Source organism: Dipodomys spectabilis, unplaced genomic scaffold (genome assembly GCF_019054845.1).
Source record: "Dipodomys spectabilis isolate Male_0828 unplaced genomic scaffold, ASM1905484v1 ptg000297l, whole genome shotgun sequence".
In the NCBI taxonomy this organism is placed as follows: domain Eukaryota; kingdom Metazoa; phylum Chordata; class Mammalia; order Rodentia; family Heteromyidae; genus Dipodomys; species Dipodomys spectabilis.
This window is the reverse complement of record NW_024870974.1, coordinates 16963876-16987361: the sequence shown is the minus strand read 5'-3', so window position 1 is coordinate 16987361 and position 23486 is coordinate 16963876. Positions and strand designations below refer to the sequence as shown.

Below are 23486 nucleotides of genomic sequence, written 5' to 3'. Positions count from 1 at the left end.
CCAATACAAATGGCCTCATTCATAAGTATTAGCATTATTATCTTATCATGATAAAGCTTAGCTCATAAAAGAGAACCTCCTATTTTCAAATAATTCTTTTTAATAAGTTTTTTATTGTGAGAATACTGTACAGAGGAGGGGTTACAGTTACATGAGCAAGGTAATGAGTGCATTTCTTATCAAGCATTGTTGTCTCCTCTTTAATCATTAATGTAAATAGGAAGGAACATGGAGTGTTCAAAAAAATCTGGTTCTTAGCATCTAAAGAGAAGTTTATATAAGCTTTTTTTAAACATTTGCAGTGCTAGGGATTGAACTCTGGGCCTTTCTTATGCTAAGTAAGCACTCTACCACCTACATACATATATTATCCCCCCTCATAAACATTTTTGAAAATCTCCACGCATTTCCTATTTCTTACAGATAATAGACTACTCAGTAGTCTAGAACCTTATAACAAATACACCATGTTGGGATAGCTGTGTATCTTCTAACTTATAACTTGGAGGAATGCAAAGATAGATATGGGAGGCCTTTTGCTTCTGAAAAACTTACAAACTACTTGGGGTCCCAAGCAAAAAAAGCACATTCTTCTAAATTATATGATGTAATTTCATTTTAAATATATAATAAATAGGATAACATTTTGAGAGGAATGGAAAAACCAAGCATTAATGTTTATTGACTACATTATTAGAGATTTACCAGTTAGCACTCTCTCTGAATCATCTCATGGGAACCTCAACACAGTGATTGTTTGTTTGTTTGTTTGTTTGTTTGCAACGTTCTGTGTTCACAATGAAGAGAGGCAGCTTGCTCGAGACCTTTGGAGATGCAAAGCCAGAACTTACCCTATGCAAGCACTTCATCACAAAAGGGGTTAATTTCTCCTCACTTACTTCAGAGTGTGATCCTAAAGTTTACACTTCCATAAACAGACACATGGGGTAGGCTGAGGACTAGTATTAATATGTTGAAGTAGAATTCTAGAGACAATGTTTTAAGTTTGTCTTCAGATAGACTATTATTTATCATATGCTAACTGTGCTAATTGCTCCATATGAACTGTCATATTTTACCCTCCTACCCACCTCACAAATTAAGAACTGGTATTACTTCTGAAGTAGAGCAGCAGTGGTGAGTTTTCCAAGGATATATAACCAGCAGCAGGTAGAGAAACAGACACAGATAGGCAGTCTCAACCACAGAACCTGCACCCTAAGCCGCAGTGATACTCACCGTGCATGTCTGTTTGTTTATGACATATCTACTTAGTGAATATTGTTATGCTAACCCTTTTGGCAGTACAGGGTTTCAACTCAGGGCCTTGTACTCCCTGGGCAGGTACTCTACCCTTGAGCCACCATTCCCCTGCAGGCCTTACTCTAACTCTTGACAGATGTCATAAAGAGGCACTTCCGCTCTCAGTGCACGGCACAACTAACAGTGAAATCCACTGTAGCAAAGTGAAGGAGAACAAGAGGAGAAGGCCATGAAAAGTGCAATCGGTTTTCCATTGATGCTGAAAGAAGTGAGGCTGCGATAAAAGGCATGATTGAAGCAGACGAAACCCTCAGGATCTGCTGGGATGTTTCTGTTCTCTCGTTTTCGAGATGGTGTGGAGATGGTTGGGAAGAAAGCAATGCAGATCTGGAGAGCAGAGTCACCGGAGACGGGAGGCAGGAGGCAGATTCACTGCTTATCCCCGTAGGACATGGTGAGGGTCACAAGTGGAGGCAATATTTAAGGATTATATCTTCTCGGAAAAAAAAAAAGTATTACGAAAAGACATTTTCATCTCACAATGATGAAAACTATACTTATATGTATTGGTGTATTTGCAAATGCACATGGGGAAAATATGGAAGAATGCACACTCTTGACACAGATGCTTAGAATTCAACAAATTACCCATGCATTCCCAGACCTCCTTACAAGCAGTTGAAGACACGTGTGATATTAGATTCTGGCCAATCAGGCCTAAGTAGGGAAATGATAGGCCTGGGCCTTACATCCTACCCACCCACTCCTTCCCTGCTACCACCTTCTGGGAGCCCTGAACCATGGCAGCTAGCAGAGGTAGAGGTGACACTGTCACACTGTCAGATGGTGGCAGAAAGGGCAGAAATAAATCTTTATTCCATGTGAAGCCATTGTCCACAGATCGAGCCCTACTGTCTAATATTTAACATCACACTAAAAATATTCAACTGTCCCTATCTCTGGAGAGAAGAAGGTTAAAGTTATTAATTGTGTATATGTCTGCATTTCTTAAAGATGTATAATGAGCAGTCCTATGATAATTAATAAAGCAAAAGGTATACTAGTTTTGGAAAAAATAACTGTTAAAAAATTGGGGTATAATACATTTAAGTGCTAAACTGAAAGGCCTCTGCAGTACCATTTGACTAAATCATGTTAAGGCTGTATGCAAAATGCGAAAGAAAAGCAGTTCTTGCCCCTAAATAGCAGTGCCAAATTAAAGGAGAGGTCTCTATGAAGGCAATTAAGACATAAAAATCCCACACTGCTTCTAATTAACTCAGCCTTAAAACGAGAAACTAGATGCATCGTGTGACTCTTGAGTTCGCAACAGTTCCTTTCATGTAAAATCTAGTCTCCATGCCAATTTTACAAAATTGGGATTTTATCTCTGGAATGTGAATTTTAAAGCACTTCTGATTAGAATAATTACTACGAGAGAGATAGACAAAGGAGACTGGAAAAGAAAATGCAGGTGAATTGGGGGATACCCAAGGAACTGCCAAGCAAAGAATTCAAGTCCTAACAGCGTTTACCCTGCTCTCTCCTCAGAATCATTCCTTCACCTGAAAACCAATCACTCATTCAACCCTCTTCCTTTCTGACTTCTCACCCTCCTCCTTCGGGGTTCATGTGGCTTTGACCACCTGCAGCTAGTGTGCAGGCCCACAGCTCTTTCTTACACACACATCCTAGCCTTCAATAGAGTGAGCTGGTCCAAAATAGGCATATTTATTCCCTAAATATGCCTAGATCACACATCTATGCATCTTACACCATTCACGAGCTCAATTTAATAACTATCCCTGTCTCAATCAACACGATCCTCTCACCATTAACACCACCACTTTCCATCCCTAAGCCTGAAATCCACACTCGCTCCCAATACCCTCGAATAATTCAACATCACATCCATTCTTCTCATTTATTCTGCCTACACAGTTTTTTTCAACCAGATTTATTCTGTGGCCATAACAGTATTATCTCTCTATCCTTCATGCTTGAAATAGATAATATTTTATTTCCAAACCATGGAATTTTCAATCATCACTGTTGTGTTATTCCTAACTAGAAGAGCAGGTTTTGTATAATTCCAACTCCCTGAAGTGTTTGCCATATAGACCAGTGTATTCCCACAATATTCCATATTAGCCTTAAAATAACATAGAACCTCTACTTATCAGGAGAATTTTTCTCTTCCTTAGTTGCCTAGGAAAGGAATCTCACTGATTTGTTTGTTCAATCAAATACTTTATACTCCCACTGATTCATTTTTTTGGAGAACCATTTGAAAGTAAGTAAATGTAATATTATCTGTATAAATTCTGATATAATTATCCTCAAAATATCCTTTAAGATGTTTCTTTTTACTTAATCTACAACCTAGATAAAAGATTATATATATAAACATAGAAACATACATTTATGTTTATATAAACATATATTTATGTCTATAAGCATATACAAATGTGTTTATATAGTTTATATATACATGTTTATATATATTATATATATATATACATATATACTGATATATATGGTACCAAGAGGTACCCAAGAGCTTATAACTACTTAGTGCTTAATATGGCTACTCTAGATGAAGATGAGTAGTCAATGTATAATACAGCCAAGTTTCTAAGATTTTATTATAGAGATAAGCTATATAATTAATAATGTTATGTTAGTTACATGTTTAAATGATATTTTGATATTAGATTAAATAAAATGCATCACTGAAATTTATTTCACTTATTTTTTTCTCTATGTATTTTAAATATGGCTGCCAGAGCTTTCATACTTCCTGTAAGTAGTTGAGGGCATTTTCAATTCATGATAATTTCTCACTTGAGGGATTTTTTTCAGATATCAGTAACATGAATTGTGACTCAGTCAGTCCCTGGTGTCCTTGCCAGTGGCCAGCAATTACAATAGAAAATGTTTACTCTCTCCTCTGATAGCTAAGACTGAGCTCTTAGCCAGGCACCAGTGACTCATGCCTATAAGCCTATCTACTCAGGAGGCTGAGGTCTAAGGATCCCTCTATAAAGCAGCCCAGGCAGGAAAGTCCATGAGACACTTATTTCCAATTAACCAACAAAAAAGACAGAAGTAGAGCTGTGGCTCAAGTGGTAAAACACTGGCCTTGAGCTCAGGGACCAGTACCCAGGCCCTGAGTTCAAGCCCAGGACTGTCACAAAAAAAACAAAAAACTACAGATCTTAAAAATTTGGGGCCTAGTGCAAGTACAAGGCACTAACAGTAAAACACATACACATACGTGTGAAGAAGATTGGGCTGGTGGGATACTGGAAACTGATTTTTCTAAAATTTAGAGTTTAAATAATTTAGAAACTGGACTGTACTCTCCATCACAGGTGTATATTGGTAAAGACTGACCAGGAACTTTCTGGAAACATCAAAGAGAGGACTGTCTTCTGGAAAGATGGCTGTCTTATCTACATAAATACTTACCACACTATAAAAGTTCTTCATATCACTTAACTCCTGCTCATCTTCATTCAAAAAAGAAGATGAGATTTTTGTATACAGAGTGATTATAATATGGTTTTTCCCCTTTCTCTCTTTGTAAGACCCACTATTTAAGTTGTATTCCGTTTCATATAAGGGGTGATGATAATAAAATTGTCACTTAAAATGTTGGAAATTTTAGACAGATTCATTAGTCAAGAATGACAGATTGCGATTTCCTGACATTTCACATTCTCGTGTGTGGGCTGAATGGATGTCACATGGTTTGCTACTGTTAGAACTTCCCGCACACATGTGTCTTACTCAATACTAAGTCCTGGCTGGGCTGTGAACTCCTGAGTGGTTTGTTCAGGACAAGGTCTAATATTCTATACATCCTCAATTACTCAGTCATTCACTCAACATATATTTTCTGAATGCCTGCAACATGACAGATAGTCTTTTTTTTTTGGGGGGGGGGGGTCCGGTTGTGGGGCCTGAACTCTGGGCCTGGGCTCTGTGCCTCAGCTCTTCAGCTCAAGGCTAGTGCTCTACCACTTGAGCCACAGCGCCACTTCCGGCTTTTTTCTTTTTGCTTATGTGGTGCTGAGGAATCAAACCCAGGGCCTCAGGCATACAAGGCAAGCGCTCTACCACTGAGCCACCTTCCCAGCCCCGACAGATAGTCTTAAAGACACTAGGACAGCAAAAAACTAACCTGGGGTTTATGAAACAATGTTCTGGGGAATGAAAATAACTCCAAATACTTGAGTAACTCAAAAGGTACTCTGGAATTCATACTTTTGGAATATATTCATAAATTTATTACTGTTGATGAATACTCATGAGTACTTATTTATGATAATACTATTCATATTCACATTTAAATTATGAATATTATTCATAAATAATATTCTATTATTACATGAATTCCAGATACAGACTGTTTTGTAACTGGGGGTACCAGTTATCCCCTTTGGAGGTGGTTAAATCTTTACCAAGTCCAGCTCATAGTCAGGCTTAATGAGATGGCTGGGATGCAATGTGTGTCCACTGTCTTCCCAGCCTCCCTCCTCAACAGCCTCCAAGCTGTAAGAAGTGAAGTATGACTGCTCCAAATTGCAGCTTTGCTGAGGCTTGCTGGAGAACCCTTGATGAGACCCCCATTTGCTGTGGTAAATAAAATTAAAATAGATGTCAGGAGATGATTCTCTGCATTTTCGCCTAGGGAACGGCAGCCTTAGAATAAAAGATGCTTGAATGAGAGCTAGGAGTATAGCTCAGTGGTAGTGTTTGCCTGCTATGTAAAAGGCCCTGGGTTCAATCCCTAGTACAACCCTCCCCACCCCAAGTTACAATAATAAACAAGTTATGAGAGTCAAAGACAGATACCTCAAGAGAGAATTAGAAGAACCTTCCAAGGTCATGATTTACCTTTCAAATAACAAACGTATGGTAGGCCAAGCCTGTTATCCCACACACGATCCTTTTACTGAGGGGGAGAAATAATCTAGATTTCCATACTAGCTTAGCTACTTGAGACGGTGTGTCTCCAAAAACAAACAAAAAACAAACGAGTAAAAGACTTCGGTGCCTTTAAGCCTCAACTTCACCTCCTCTCTCCAGACAGGCTTTAGTTACATTCAGGAAGCACTCCCTCCCCCCAGACTCCACATGTTCCATTGAGAAGGGGTAAACATGCCAGATGCCATGACCCACTTCTGACATTCAGAACGTCAGCATTCCTTTCCATGATGTGAATGAGTGTGTGGTCTCAAAGAGAACGGAGGCGTGGGGAAACTGAGTCAAGATTTCCCAAATGATTTGAAGCCTGTCTCTAATCCAAGAAACTATTCTTCCTCTCAGAATAGACAGGGCCAGAGACCCCCTCACACCAGGCTCACAAACCCCCTCCTTCACAAACCCCCCACGGGGAATTGAGAACTGACTTCCCATGTTTACACCTAACTCACCTGGGCCCTTGGAACAGCGAAGCTGAAATGTCTTCTGTGGCAGTTCAAGCCCAGCTCTGTCAGGCCATCCCTGCGCCAGCCCCATGCCCCCTGCACCTGTCTGGAAGGAAGACGCCCCTGTGCTTTAGGGGCTGCAGTGAAATTCCTCAGCTTTGACCTCTTTTTTAGGTCACAGCTCCTAAGAACCATCCTGTTATGCACGTCATTCAGAGCAAGTTTTGGAAAACAAATTCATTCTGTCCAGAAGTGAATCAAACCATGATGGAAGAGGCAGTCGGTCTTTCTGAGCTGCAGTTTCAACTTCCTTCCTAGAACTGGTGAGTGGCACCTCAGAGCCAGGGTCAGTGAGGTTGTGGTATGAGGAGTAAGTTACACACCAAACGCATGTCAGGCGCTGGGTGCGTGAGCATGCTGCAAGCAGAGGATCCTCGTGGCTGTTGCTAAATCTTTGATTGTCTCTGATTTATTAGCAAAGAAGACACCACATCACTACACTGGGGTCACTTGCCAGGACTCTTGTGTATTTGCGAAGGACAAGTCTTAGCTTGCATGCCCTCTAGGAGTTCCCAGTTCTGAATTTGGGAAAAGAGGAGACTTACTCCCCATGCCAAGCCCCTCTTAACATGCTTCCCCAAAATAACGCCTCACACTGAACTTGGTAAATAGATAAATACACAGGAGCACTGGCTGAGCAATCAGATCTGAGGCAGTCAAAGAACTCAGGTGACCCTAGTCAGAATATTCTCTGAAGAAACCTGGGAAGAGAGCAAACATCAGGGGGGAAGTGGGGGAGGAAAAAAAGTAATTATTGAAACTAATTATATGCATGTGCTTTGGGTGTGGGGAAAGTACCAGCACTCAGAGAGAAGCCAAAAATATCGCCATCCTTTATCATAACCACTTAGTAACCTTGACAGGGCAGGCAAGGGGGTTATTTTTAATTCCATACCTCACAACAGGTATTCAGGGGGAGAAAAGTGTAATTACCAGGACGGGGCTGCTAAACATAGAAAGAGGGAACTTCACAGCATTAGGGATAGTTGGCAAGTGAAGGTTGTCTTTAATTACTTAATTTCCGCAGCATTAATCATGCCACGTTGGGCCACGGTGTCACCAATCCTGCATGCACACCATGCACTGCCCAGGGTGCGGCGCCCTGCAGCTCACACGCTGAGGGGCACCTTCATTTCATACTATTCTTCACCGCTTCAGTGTCACATTGAGGTTTGCAAGGTTTCATAGTTTTGTATATGTGTGTATATATATATATATATGTATATATATATACACGCATATATATATGCACACACACACACACATATATATATATGGGGGGCAACATATACTACAACAACAAAAGCAAACCTACATCTCTAAAAATGATCATGGGGGAAGAGAAAGTAGAAGAGTTCTAATTAGGTTTTATTTTTATCCCATTAGCATTCAGAACTTTGGGAAAAATCAATGCACACTCGTGTAATTCTAGGACTAGTGTCCTCAAACAAACATAGTAACATTCCTTGGGCCATGGTAAAGGACTATGCTAGTAACAAAATATTATTGGGCTGGGTGCCAGTGGCTCATGCCTATAATCCTAACTACTCAGGAGGCTGAGATGTGAGGATCGTGGTTCAAAGCCAGCCTGGGCAGGAAAGTCCCTGAGACTCTTATCTCCAATTAACCACCAGAAAACCGGAAGCAGTGCTGTGGCTCAAGTGGTAGAGTACTCACCTTGAAATGAAGAGCTCAGAGACAGTGGCCAGGCCAAGTTCAAGCCCCACGACTGACCAAGAAAATAAAATTATTGGCATAGAGAGAGTAAAAAGCTTTCAACTCACTAATTCTCTCTCCCTCTTCCTGTCTCTTCTCATCTCCCCTCCCCCCCCCCCCCCCCACCCCGCTGAAGTTCTATTACATTTAAAGTCAGTATCAAAGATCTTAACTTTGGTAATTACTACTTTTGTAGTCCACCAGTATAAGGATAGAAACATAAAAAAGGCTTCATATATCTTTGCACATCCCATGTCACTTCGCGAGGCCCTTTACTAACCTATTCAATGATTAATTCTTGATCTGTTCCTAGGAAATTACATACAAAGTATTTTGCTCAAGTCCAATACAGGTTTCCCTTGTTTTTCACTAGAAAATAGACTATGCTCTTTTTAAAATGTTTTAAGACAAAGTAAAAAGTACAGAAGACCAGGAGTGTGGAGCTCTGCTCCGGTCACAGTAGAAGTGACAAGCCATCTTTGAGAACGTCACCCCGTCTCCTTTCTTTTCTTTTCAGCATAATGAATGGTTAGTATACTTGACAACTGATACCCCATTTAGCTCCAGAAGCCTATGTGACAAAATCATACTTAAAGACCCAACAAATATTTTAAATTACACTTTATGCAAGTCAGATATTCAAACATGGCAGCAGGAGAGCCAAAATTAGAGGCCCACGTGGCTCATGAGTCACAGCCATATCTGGAAATATGTGGACTCAATTTCTCTAAGTGGCTCTGCTCTCTCTAGCTTGCTATGAAGTCTGTCCCTCCCTTTGATCCAGGAGCTATGTCACACATTCTTATTGCCTGACCTCAGTAAAGTATTTGGGCTTTGTGCCCACCCCTGATTTAAAGGGGTGTATCTTAGAAAATGAAGAAGACTGAGGGAAGGGGTGAAGTAGGGGCAAGACGGTTGAGAATGGTGAACAGGTGGCATTCATCAAGATATAATAATGTATTTGGACTGGGAAGGTGGCTCAGTGGTAGAGTGCTTGCCTGGCATGCATGAAGCCCTGGGTTCGATTCCTCAGTACCACATAAACAGAAAAAGCTGCAAGTGGCACTGTGGCTCAAGTGGCAGAGTGCTAGCCTTGAGCAAAAGCAGCTCAGGGACAGCGCCCAGGCCCTGAGTTCAAGTCCCAGGACTGGCAAAAAAAAATTAAAAGAGATAATGTATTCATAAACTGCTTTGTTAAATGCCAACTCCTTTGTACAACTACATAAAGGTAATAAAAATCACAAAAAATTAAAGGAATAACAATTGTTATCATTTTGATAGCTATATTATTATTCTATACACAGAGGAACTACTGTTAGCCGATGGAACTTCAAAAACACATTAATGTTAAAAATACTAAACTTCTACCAATATCTTGGATTTGTTTTTCTTTCAGAATGCAATATAGTACAGCCACAAGATCACTGAATTTCATATACAAAAAAGAAAAAGAAAAAAAAAAACCCATGTGGGTTCTGGTCTTGTTTACCATTAATAAGACCCATGGCCTTGAGTGGCAATCCACTGAGAGCCTCCGACTGCGCTTCCTTATTAGTAAAATGCTGGTGGGCTGGTTAGACTACACTATGCCTAATACACATTTTTATCTGTGCAATTGGAATTCTAAGACAACGGATAATTTCATTTTCTGACCTGATTTCCTAGAACTTTGTGAAAACAACAGACCTTGAGAAATAAACAGGATTTTTTTTTGTCTCCACTGAAGGGAGAAAACAATTTGTAGAGAAACAGTAACTGATAGAATCAAAATGTACTATTACATGAGCAAGGAGTTATTTCCTAAAATATAAAGACAATAATGGAAAAAGTCCTCCCTAGAACCAACGTGGCCTGAAGATGATCAGCAATGCAAACCAATGCAAAACCATTAGATTAATGGTGATGACATTAGACCAGGAGTTAAGAACACTGGGTTATGGAGCCCGCTGAACTACTTAACTATGATTTTAGCTTCTTATTTAACCACAATAAGCCTAACATTTGCTACTAACACACTCATTCCTTCATTTGCTAAACAAAAAAAGCAAAGAAAAGAGAAAAAGGAGGAGGTGATAATGCTATGAAACTGCAAATATTTTTGCCTAGAATGCCTGAATGCCAGAAAAGGCTGTCCAGGGGTATTCCTAAGCATCATACTGCATTTGCCAAGGCTAAGAGGCTCTGATTGTTCTTTTCTCTTCAGCCGAATCACTTCTCAGGGTTTGTATTTGTACTATGAACTTTGGGGAATGAGGTAACATCTCTCTTTGGGACAAAAGCAAGAACAAATTTACTCCCAAGACAGTATGATTTTGCTCAAGCTCGGGCCTCTCACATACTGCCCCCAGGAGACCTGGGGCAGGGCAGCGGATGGTGGCGGCTGATATAACAAAATTCACCATGAAGCTCGGCCTACATGCCATGCTCCAAGTAACAAGGTCCTTGCCTCTGACAAGCGCCTTCTGCCTGCCTGCCAAAACTGTGACCATGCGTCCTGGCTTGTAAATAAGGGAAAATCTCAGTCCCTTCCCAGACCCCATGAGGATGTGTAGTAAACCTATGATTATTACAAGCTGGGCCATCTCAGAGGTATAGCATTATTACTTTTGCTTGGTAAATCATAGACCAATATTTATTACCTACGGCCAAGAAGATTATTTGTGTGATATTTGTGATCCTCTTTCCTCCTGGTCTCACAAACGGACCCCTATCTACCATGCCAACCATTCTTGATGACAAATACATTGCCTCATCATCTTTCTTCTCTACTACGATAGTCAAACTCAAAACCAAGATGACACAGCCTCGTGACCCAGGTTCTGATCCAGACCTGCCAAACTAACTATAAAGCAAGTTATCTTCATGCTATCTAGCAACCAAATTGAAAATACAGCCAGGCATCTGTGTCTCACCTCTGTAACCCTAGCTACTCAGAATGCTGAGATCTGAGGATCAAGGTTCAAAGCCAGCCCGGGCAAGAAAACCCCTGAGACACTTATCTACAATTAACCACCAGAAAACTGGAAGTGGCACTGTGGCTCAAGTGGTAGAGTGCTAGCCTTGAGCTGAAGAGCTGAGGAATAGTGCCCAGGCCCAGAGTTCAAGCCCCACAACCGACAAAAAGAAAAAAAAATGAAAATACAGTATTTTTTTGGTCACAATTTCACAGAGTTATGCTTTTATGCCTTCAGGAAATTGGAAGTTGCTACAGAAAATAGATAGAGTCTAAAAGACCATAAAATTCCTTAAGATTGTAGATAGAAATTTGGAGATTTAAATGCTACCTTACTGTATTTTGCTACAACGTAAATGTAATGCTAGGTATTTAGAAGAAAAAGAAGACAGACAAACATACTGATTAAAAAATCTAACATGTTGAACACCAAAAGGCTATAATACTTCTATTATAAGCCATTTTATGTGATAATTGCTTTTTGAGAAATAGAGATATGGATATTATCACTAACAGAAAGGTTTAACGCCTTAAAGGAAATGCAAATTCCTGATTAGAATCCTCTTCAGGTAAACAGCTATGTGTTCATGATTATGTCTTTGCCTGACTTCTCACCCTGTCTTAGCTTTCCTTACATCTTATTCCATGTTTTGTTTCAGGGGAAAATATCTCGAGTACCTGAACATACTTTCTCACCTTGCATTAGGAGTTATATTTCTCGGTGCCTAAAACTAACTCTACAAGGAAGAATCAAGGACGCTGCCAAAGCACGATCTGTTGTTTGTCCTCAGATGGATTTGGCACCCTTATTGTTGTTTATCAATACAGACTTGCCAGTGGTATTAACTACCAGACACTCCAGCAAGCGGACTCATTTGCGGGCCATCACAAAGCTCTAGGCTGTAAAGCTGACCAGTTTCGTGGCTTGTTATTGAAGCCAAGGTGAAATCAGAATGGTATTGGACCCATTCCCAATGAAGACACTCCTGCTTAAAATCCTATTTCCCAGTATTTTGGATGCCAAATATTTTTGTCACAGTTGTTCTCTGAGCAGGTTACTAAGAGTTTTGTTTTATTAACTCTTAAGCCACAAGACACACCAAACTGTTAAACCAAAGGCTATACTTGAGAATCAGTACAGTCTGAACATGGTTACACAACACTAGAACATTTGCGGAGCACCAGTATCTCACACTTGTAATCCTAGCTACTGAGGATTGTGGTTCAAAGCCAAACTGAAAGTCTGAGACTCTTATCTACAATTGACCACTAAAAAGCAGGAATTGGAGTTGTGGCTCAAGGGGCAGAGGACCAGTCTTAAGCAAAATAGCTACGGGACAGTGCCCAGGCCCTGTATTCAAGCCCCAGTATTGGCACCAAAACACCAAACCAAACCAAACAAAAAATCAAAAACAAAACCTCTAGGATACTCGTTTTAACATACATGCAGGTAAATGAATCATACTAAGCTTCAGAATTTCTGCCAGGTGTAATGTTTAAATAGAATTCGTTAGCTGAAGGGAAATGAGAGTGTATGCAGTCCATGTGTTTTTCCAAGGAAATTCTTTTTTACAGAAGCATTATATGTCTGTGGCTTCACATGGATACAAGGCTACTAGCTTTCCCATATGGACACACACAGGTGTCTCGGAGGCCTTCACCATGCCAACAATAATATGTCTTAGGGTTTATAGATTGCATTGGAATTGTACATGGATCTTATCTGATCTTTGAAGCAAAATCATCACTTAACAAAATATAAAACTGAGCATCCAATGTATTAAATCATTTGGCCAGAATCATCCAGAAAAAGAAACAGATATTAACAGTTGATCTTTGGTCTCTAAACCCCAGATTCTTTCCAAACAGATGCAGAGAGTTTACAAAGTGTAGCACATTTAATTAGACTCTGATTATCACCCATAAGCAGACAACCATTCTGGACCATGTTCATGGTACAGAGGCACAAGTTCAAGGGCTGCTTGCTACTCATCCCTGGCCATAGAAGCCACTCCTTTCAGAAAAATATTTTCTCCTGGGAAGAATGCTTATTTCAGGGCTAAAAACTAGGTTGTCACAAAGCAGATCTGAAAATCATTCCAAGATTCAAGAAAATGAAACTTTTATAAGAATGAAGTACAAATCCTCCTAACTCTGAAAATCAAATACTTTGAGAACAAGCACAATCAGTTTCTAATGATCTGGACCATTAACATGTCTATAGGAAATAAATGACTAGAAATGTTATATACTCATTTGATTTTCACCTTTGATATCATAAAACTCTTCTAAATGTAATTATACCAAAAAGGAAATAAAATCAGTTACAGAAGGTAGATTGGAACAAATTGGGAGCTTTGAATTTTTTTCCTAAACAAAAGTATTAGGAATCAATTAAAATAATCTTTGCTTAAAATTAGGGAGAGGAAAAATGCTTTGGGTAATATAAATCAGAGTCCAGCTCTGAATCTTAGAATTTAAAACATACAGTATGTGCTAAGTGAATGACTCACAGAATAATTTTTTGTCTTTATGTGCAGTCCTGGGGCTTGAACTCAGGACTTAGGTGCTATCCTTGAGGATTGTTATCTCAAGGCTAATGCTCTATCACTTGAACTAGAACTCCACTTCTAGCTTTTTGCTGGTTAATTAGAGATAACAGTCTCACAGACTTTCCTGCCTTGGATAGCTTCAAACTGTGATCTTGATATCTTAGTCTCCTGAGTTCACCTGGGATTACAGCGGTGCCCACCTCACAGAACAATGTTATCTAAGAGACTGTTCAGGAACACCAAACAATCTTTTAACAGTGGACACTTCATTACTGTTGGCTCAGCAATGTAGTCATGTTACCAATCATCACCTCTTTTTGAAAAACGAACTACCCCTTATTCTTAACTTTTTTTTGCCAATCCTGGGGGTTTGAACTCTCTTCTTGCTCAAGGCTAGCACTCTACCACCTGAGCCACAGCACCATTTCCTGCTTTTTCTGATTATGTGGTACTGAGGAATGGAACCCAGGGCTTCATGCATGCGAGGCAAACACTCTACCATTGAGCCCCATTCCCATCCCTACCCCTTATTTTTGATGCAGCTGTCACTCAGAAACCGGTGTTCCCATTCATAAAAGTAGTAATGTTAGAAAGAACTCTCCAGGAAGACATAGAACACCTTATCATGTTCACAATTTAAAAAAAAAAAAAAAAGAAAGAACAAAGTTCACTCCAAAGCCAATATTCCAACCTTTAAAACATCACTATCATATTGGCACTTTTGCTCCTTTTTACTAGATAAACATAATATCTGTTTTCTGGGATTTCTTCAGTTCTCCCATGCAGAGTTCCAAGCCCCATGGAATGTCACTCCTATTCTGGGGAAGTTCATAGTGGATCCAGCCTTTGGAGCTTTGATCAGACAGGAATATTCCACTCTGACTTGAGCATGCGATCAGTGCTGAATGACTCATGTCTTGTCTCTTCCTGCCACCCCTCTCCATCCACAGACTGCCTCCTGAAAGCTCCAAGTTCTTTATACATTTTTTAAAAAATACGACAGCTTCCAAAGAAGCAAGGATTTAATCAATTTTATGAGACAAAGAGAAGAAAAGCAACTTGCTTGAGGTCAGGCAATGATTTAGGAAAAGGTCTTATTATTTCTTCCATACTGCCAAAGCACTTGGGAGTCCCCCATCCCAAGCCCCGGAGCCCATTCAACCTCACCAAAAGAAGACACAGCAGAGCACATTACAAGAGCATCCAGAATGCAAGCTTTGAATTCGAGACTTCAAATCTTGGCTCTATCATTGACTCTGGGTGTCAGCTTGGACACACATCTCTCTGAGCCTGAGTAACTACTTGCCTGTGTATTTTGAAGGATGATAACCAAGCACAGTTTAATACAGTGACACTGAACATATATTAACCACTTTTTTAAATGTTCAGGTCTAGTCTCTAGACTAATTGGCGTCTAATGATACTGTAGAAGCATTGTGATTATTTGAAAACCAAAACTCACTTGGCAGTTGTATCAATATATGTTCACAGATAAATAAAAAGGTAAAGGCCATTTATCTATAGAGCTTAAAACCAGGTGTTTTGGTCTTTGGGCTGGGGAAGGAGTCATGGGGCCTGAACTCTGGGCCTGGGTACTGTCTCTCAGCTCTTCAGCTCAAGGCTAGTGCCCTGCCACATGAGCCACAGCACCACTTCTGGCTTTTTTCTGCCTATGAGGTGCTGAGGAATCAAACCCAGGGCCTCATGCATGCAAAGCAAGCACTCTACACTGAGCCACCTTCCCAGCCCCTATTTTTTAATGCTGTTTAAACTCTGCATGGGAGGCTGGGAAGGTGGCTCAGTGGTAGAGTGCCTGCCTTGCATGCATGAGGCCCTGGGTTCGATTCCTCAGCACCACATAAGCAGAAAAAAGCCAGAAGTGGTGCTGTGGCTCATGTGGCAGGGCACTAGCCTTGAGCTGAAGAGCTGAGAAACAGCACCCAGGCCCAGAGTTCAGGCCCCACAACCGGACTCCCCCCCCCCCCGCCAAAAAAAGAAAGATAAAAATGTGAAACTATAAAAAAAAACTCTGCATGGTTTAGAATATCTGGAAACCAGTAACTGGTAGAAATGTAATCCCGTCAGAAGGACTTAGCAATGCCTCTCAAATGTGAAGCCAGCACATAGCATGTCTCCTTAAGGTCTTTATATTGTCTCTCTAAGATGCTTTCCTCACCCATCATCACTGATATTCTCGAAGTGCTCTGGTCTCCTGAAACAGTTAAAAATGTGAAGTGTTTCTAAAATAATGTTTTGATTCATTAAGTGCAGCAGGATCAAAACCAGATGGATTTGGCAGTGGGCTTGTTCCCCTGGTTCTCGGGCTGCTTCTGAACAGTGCCAGCTCAGAAAAAGGATGATCAATGTCTCACATTCCACACTTCAGGCACTAATAGATCCTTGGCTCCAGGTTCCCCAGTGTTCACAGGAAATGCCAGGAAACACATGCTGTGGCAGAGGCATTTTTGGAAGCATCCATCCATGCAGACCAGAGAAATGAATAACTACCTTGGCCTCTGAATAGCTTAGGCAACAGCTGCTTTACACCGGACAGTGATCTCTGGATGCTTCCCTTTATCGTGTGTGGTAACTATCATGGTATTAATGTTCAGTACACACACTCATGCATGCTCACACACAGAGGTATATTCTGTGTGATGGGTGATCTTAACTGTCAGTGTTATTGTACTAAGAAGATGAGATACTTAAAAGTGATTGCTTAATCAGTGGCTCTAGTACAAAGCACTATTAAGAAGTTTTTTTTTAATTTTCAAAATATTTGGCCAGAAAAAATAACTAACCTTAGTATGTACTGTATAAGTCAAGGTATAAATAAATAACCGCATCAAAAGGAAATGGAAAGAAGTTTGTGAACATACTACCAACCAAGGCTTTCATATGAAAACTATTAATTTTACATAGGGTTATTTTTTAACTGAACCTCTACTACAAGATAAAATCTAGAGGCTAAAACACACATTTTTAAGACACAGAGTAATTATATATATAATTATATGTATATATATATAATTACTCTGTGTCTTTATATATATATATAAAATAGATTCTGTTTGTTTCATGTCTAATCCCCTTTCTCACAAAATGCTGACTTGTTTTCCTGGCCCATGAAACTTCTTCCCCCCAAGCTAGTATTCTTGTCTATAGGCTCTGTTGAATGGCTATGGTGACCACTAACTTATCTCTACCATTTTTTGCTAATCATGGCTTTGGTATTACCTGCTAGGAAGACCTTTGTTGCTTAGAGGCCACAGAAACATTCTGTCTTTTGAAGTGGAAACATGCTTTGATTTTTCCTCTCTGAACTGCATATTGAAACTCGTGGGGGGAAAACAGACCAACTGGTTTAGCCTCTGTTCATTTTTTTTTCATGTAAACATACAAATCTCACCAGAGTAGTATCCATAAGGACACCCAACATCTTCATAAATTAAAAACTCAAAGTTAACTTTCTTTGACTTACTAATTAGTATCTAATGATCAGATTTGTGCCTGAAAATAAAAAGGTTAGAGAAATACAAAGGTTAATGGGGAAGGCTGACCACATTCTACATGGCCGGGCAGAAATAATGATGACTTTCATGTCTACACATAAATCACTGCGAGGAGGAAGGATTTCTACACAGTACATTTTTTTTATTTACCAAAGAGCCCTAACATTGCTAGAAGAAAAGTTATAAGCCATTCAGTAAAAGATTTAATTAACTTAATAATTAGTTTATGGCTGTTCCTTTCCCAAACCCTCCAAATAGTTATATAAACCTGGGGCTATAGGCATATCCTCAATGCCGGAAATTACCTGCATGGTGGCCATTAGGAATTTATCCCACTAGGAGTGCATGCATACTTTCTTTTAGTTCTGAGATACAGAAGAGAAGAGAGTTGCCCCCCCCACACCCCCAGCAAAAGTTCATGGTTCTGGTTAATAATGCTAAAGCCCATCCTGACTACAACTGGGAGGGGCTTGAGCCTGTATCCAAAGCCATACTTCCCTCAGCTTTCTTCATAATAAAACAAACTGATCTTTCAGGTGGTTCCTATGTCTTCAGCTGATTGGTTTCAAACGCTGATCCTCACCTCTTCCAAAAACTCCTTCACTATCTAGAAAGGAAAAAGGATTTCCTTCTGATAACCTGAAGTTTTTGTAAAGGCAAGGTTTCTGGCACACAATAATGGATTAAAGTGGGAGCCCTCAATACAGGTATTGAACAAGAATATGAATGAGAAAATGAAAGTCAAAACAGTTGTCCTATTAGTTATATATAATATATAATTAATTATATATGAATTAGCATAACTAATTATATAATTACATATTACATAATTAATTATGCTAATCTTAACAGGAAAAAAATTTAGAAAAAACAATCATGTCTAGAATTGAAACTTACTTTAGGAAGTACACTAGATTTATTTTTATGCCTCTTAAACTACCAGAATCTTCATGGCTTAAAACAATAATAAACAGCAAAAAGTGGGTACTCAAAAAGGACAGGATAGGGACAAGGGCAAAGGATTGGATGAACGAAGAGAAGAGTGGGAGAATGCAATCAAGAATCCAATGTAGTTTACTCAAATGACCACAAACCAGCTGGCACTAAAGATACCAGTACAACCACGTTCATTGCAGTATAATTTTACCATAGCTAAGATATAGAATCAACCCAGATGCCCCTCTGTGGATGAATGGATCAAGAAAATGTGGTGTATATATGCACAATGGCATTCTATACTTCCATCGGAAAGAATGATATTGCCCTAAAGAAATGGAAGACTTGGAAAAAAATTATATTAAGCTAAGTAAGCCAGACCCAAAGAAACATCAGCTTCATGGTTTCCCTCACTTGTATTAACTAGAATACGTCTATGATATTCTTAGGAGAGGACTACATATGACTATATAAAATGATGTTTATCAAAAGAACTCCAAGAAATGGAAGCAAGAGGGGTTTATTTTGTTCTCCTGTTCGCAGTTACACCTCTTTTTTCCCCCTTTGGTTTATTCTCTGATGTCACTGTTTTGTACTTCTGTACCCCTTGTCTTCATATAAGTCTAACTGATTTGGTAAAGAGAAAAGGAATCACAGAAATGTTGGGACAAAGGGGGAACTGATTCAACAATTACTAACTAGACACTATGTTGGAAATGAACTTTACAACTTGGTAGGGAGGGGGATCAGGAGGGGAAAAGTGGAAGAAAGTGAGGGAAAGGATAACACTGTTCAAAAAGAAATGTACTCATTACCTGACATATAACTGCAACCCCTCTATATATCACCTTTGCAATAAGATTTAAATTAAAAAAAGAATCCAATGTATATCCTCAAAATTAGGAGTGAGGGAAGGAGTGGGTTGGGAAGGATGGGTGAGGATGTTGACAGGGGCAACATTGAGCAAGATATATTGTCTTCACAAACTGCTTTGTTAAACGGCAACTCATTTGTACACCTACTCAAAGATAATAAGAAAAAGAAAATAAACAATAGGAACTTCATTTTTCATGACTCTGGAGGCCCTCAAGCCAAACTCAAGGAGGTGGAGAGACTGCTTTCCTGTAGAGGCTCCGAGATCAGTTCAGCCCTCCTGCTCTCAGCCACTGGAGACCCCCTGCAGTCCTTGGCTTATGGCAACCTCATACTGATCCTTCCTTCATGTATTAATAGACTCTTGCCTTCAGTGCATCCGGAATCTCCTTCTTCCACAAGGACAATTGTGACATATTTAAGGCCTATCTGGATAGTCCAGGAAAATCTCCACACCTCAAATATCCAAAAAAAATATACTTGGATGAGACCTTTTTCACAATAAAGGAACATGATAGATTCTAGAAATTAGAATCTGATATCTTTGGGTAGACACTTCTGGCTTGCTACACACATCTCAAGAGAAATGTGAATCCACTGCAACTCTAATAACAACCAACACACAAAATTATCTTGAGGGCAGAAAAGAAATGACCAAGTGGCAAAGCTGGGATTTGAACCTATGCAGTTAGATCTTCTGTTTTGAGCTGGTTCTACTGTTTTCTCAAAGGGAGCAATTCACTGATTCACATACATTCAGGTAATGTCTTCAGCAGTCCTTGGTGAAAAGGCTTCAACACCACCATCAGAGCAGGTGTGAGGAGCTTGTGCTACATAGCAAGGCTTTGCCTCAGGAAGGAAGCTCATCACCTTCAGTGTACTCAGGAAAGATTTAGGATTTCAAGACCAAAGAACCCATGTACTCACATGCACAATTACACACACACACACACACACACACACACACATCTTTTCCCTCCCTTCTTTTCTCTTTTTCTCAGATACTTTCTCTTTCTCCCCTTCTCTCTCCTTCTGCATCCCTCCCTCCCTCCTTCTTTCCAGGAAAGACTCAATGTCAGCCTGAAAGACATGTATGTAACTCTGGGTATCATGAAATCTAAAAGTCTGTTTTTGAAGCAAAAAATAAATATTTCCATTCCCAAGATAATATATAAATAGATGAATTCTATATAAGCACAAGCTAATGTTTAATAAAAATGGATTTTGACATGATTTTTAATTTCTAACACGATAGATTTGATAATGTAGTAATTCCAAGTTCTAATAACATTCAGTAATCCAGAATGGCAAGCAAGTCTGGTGAATCAGATCTGTAAAGAAGCTCAGAGCTCAAAGCAGAGCTCCGAGCTCAAGGTCACAACTAGGAAATCATTTCCTGTTTCTCTTCATTTCACACTATTAAGTAAAAGAAGTAAGCATGAAGAACATAAGTGCTAAGGATTTAATTGTTACAGTATATTTTAAAATTGAGATCCTTGGATCAAATTCAAGAAGATAGTTAACCAGCCTCCACATAAGATACTCAGTGTACACAGGAAATGCAAACGCATTTTGCCAGCCTCAGTGGAGAGCACTCATGCTAGCAATGCAGGATAGACTTTGCTTTCTAATCTTGCAAACTTTAATTAAGTCCTACAATGCATGTCACTGATATCCTAGACCATGCTTCTATTCAACCTGAATATTGAAAATGTGCTTAAGAAATAGATCTAAGGTACAGATCTAATGCATGAGGTGTGAGATAAGAACTTGGAGAAATGAATTGCAGATTTAATTCATGTATGAACTTCCCAACTCTGTGGTAGGCTTCTCAAGTCTCTGGCCTGAGCAGAGATACAACTGGATTTCTGAGGAGCCCTACTGTCTTGGAGCTCTTGCTGCATTTTTTCACTCCCTCCTCACATACCATGTTCCATTACAAAATGCTGAAGCAACAACCCCGCCATTATAACTACTTCCTCCTCTTCTATAAGAGACCTTCAGAAAACTGACCTTGCCACTCCTCTTGCTGTTCATATCCATCGCTGTGGATCCATTGGCTTCCATGTTTCCCTATATCACTTCTCAAATCTTTCCCTGTGCCCTAAATCACTCAAGAGCTTTCTTACCAGCTAAACCAATATTCTTACTATAGTCTTTCTACACCAACCTGCCACCTCCATCCCCACATCTTCCTATTCTAACAATTCTTATTTTCCTAAGGACACAGATTTTTTTCAGCATTTTCCATATGGATTGACTTGTTCTTTTTGTTTGTTTCTTTGTTTTTGTGGTCATGGACTTGCACTCAGGGCCTGGGTCCTATCCTTGAGCTCTTTTTGCTCAAGATTAGTGTTCTACCAGTTAGTGCTACAGCTCCACTTTCACCTGGTTCTTATTTTCTACCCCTTCATATGATTTGTGCTTTAAGGGTAAGTTTTAGTGGCTATCTGCTTAAATATCTTGCATCTCTGTGCACCCTTTCATTTTACATTGCCAATTAGCCAGAACTTCTCTTAGTACAATTCTTCTTTTTTGTTTTTTGTTTTTTTTGAATCACAACTTCCTAAAGGCCACCAGGGACCACCAACATTTTATTTGAATCCTAATTCCAAACGTCATAACCCCCAAATCTCATAACCCAGTGCTGGATATGATCCACAGTGCAATTTGCTCCTTGCAGCCATTATACCACCGTGCAAGATGCATCTCCATCCTCGTGAACGGGTGTGTGTATCTCATACATACACGGCTCTGTGCCTCCCCATCCATGGTAGGCAGGTGCTCTGTCCAGAGACTGCCCCTCAGGCCTTTCTTTGCTTTAGTTATTTTTCAGACTGTCTCCTGTTTTGCCTCAGGTTGGCCTCGGACTGTGATTCTCGCAATCTATGACTCCTTAGTAGTTGAGACTAAAATCATGCCCCACCATACCAGTCCTCTTTCCTGCCTCTTAGGCTCTACCTTGTTGTTGGACAAATCTAGATGATTGTCTCTCTGCTGTCTGTTGATCTTTTCTCTCAGTTCTAGCCCTAGTGCGACTGCCTGAATTTAAGTCCTCCTTCATTAGGCGAATTATTGTCTCCTTACTGGTCTCTGTTTATCCAGAGATTTTCACAGATTATCACACCAGTCTCTACCACCCGGAAACAGGAGAAAATGTAACTGTGATCATTGCAACTTTTCTTGAAGATATTGGTATAACTGCTATCCTCTTTAAGGTGAAAAGTCAAAATTTATCAATACCTGCTTTCTTATCTCTAATCAATCCCAAATCCTCATGATTCAGTTATATAAAATCATTTTAAACATACCATACATACCTCAAACATACCAGAAATCTACACACAGGTGTGTATGCTGGGCCCTCTGACTAGATAAGATATCCTTTTTTTGCACTAACATTTATTCAGCCGTCTAATTTTATTGAAAGCATTAAATTTGCTGGGAATCTATTCCTGACTAATAAATCTGATGAGGTCTGCTCCTGTTAACATCAGAGCAGAAGAGCTGGCTGGACCATCTACTATTCTAATGATCATAGCATAGAGAATAATAATAATAATAACAACAACAATGAGCTACAGTTGTCCTCATCATTGCTCTGAGTCTTTTAGTGTTTATTTCTTCAGTTCTGAACATAGTACCCAGCACAGAGTACACACCCTTGTTGAGTGAAAAAAAAGAATGACTAAATAAACATAACCAAGAGATAATTAAGATAAAGTTTTAAAAATCTGTAACTAAAAATGTGTCGTCAGACGTAATTTACACCACCACTACTCTGAGAAAAATCATACCACTTTGTCTAAATAGACCTCTCTTGCACCTTACTCAGTTGCTAACAGAGAATATACCTTTACCATAAACTGTCTTCAGGGGAAATCCTCTAAAAATCCTTTTAGAGATTTGGAGAAACAAGTTACAAATAGTTCGCCTGCCCTTCCTACCCCATTCAGCAATGGAACTCAGGCCTATATACTCAAGACTGCTCTGGCTAATGAGAAATAAGCGGTGTCTGAGCATCTCTACTGCAAAGAACATCCCAGCTGGAGGACACACAAGCCAGTTTGGGTCCCCTAAGTTCCCCTCTCCCTGCTGCACACCCTTGGTTTGGATGCTCTGGTCATGACGACACCCTGGCCTTGTCAGTTTGGAGGCTCCCAAAGCCCAGAAGCCTTACTATCAT

General features: G+C 39.8%; 1 protein-coding gene across 1 annotated transcript in view; it reads right to left on the bottom strand.

Moving 5' to 3' along the window:
* Iqcm (IQ motif containing M) overlaps positions 1–23486 on the bottom strand; it is a 174841-nt gene that overhangs the window by 146413 nt on the left and 4942 nt on the right. Inside the window, exons 4-6 of the mRNA XM_042701602.1 lie at positions 2024–2178; positions 1446–1650; positions 1240–1248 (exon numbers count right to left, since the gene is read on the bottom strand). Coding sequence (XP_042557536.1) covers positions 1240–1248; positions 1446–1650; positions 2024–2178 — 369 coding nt within the window. The remainder of the gene's footprint in view (positions 1–1239; positions 1249–1445; positions 1651–2023; positions 2179–23486) is intronic.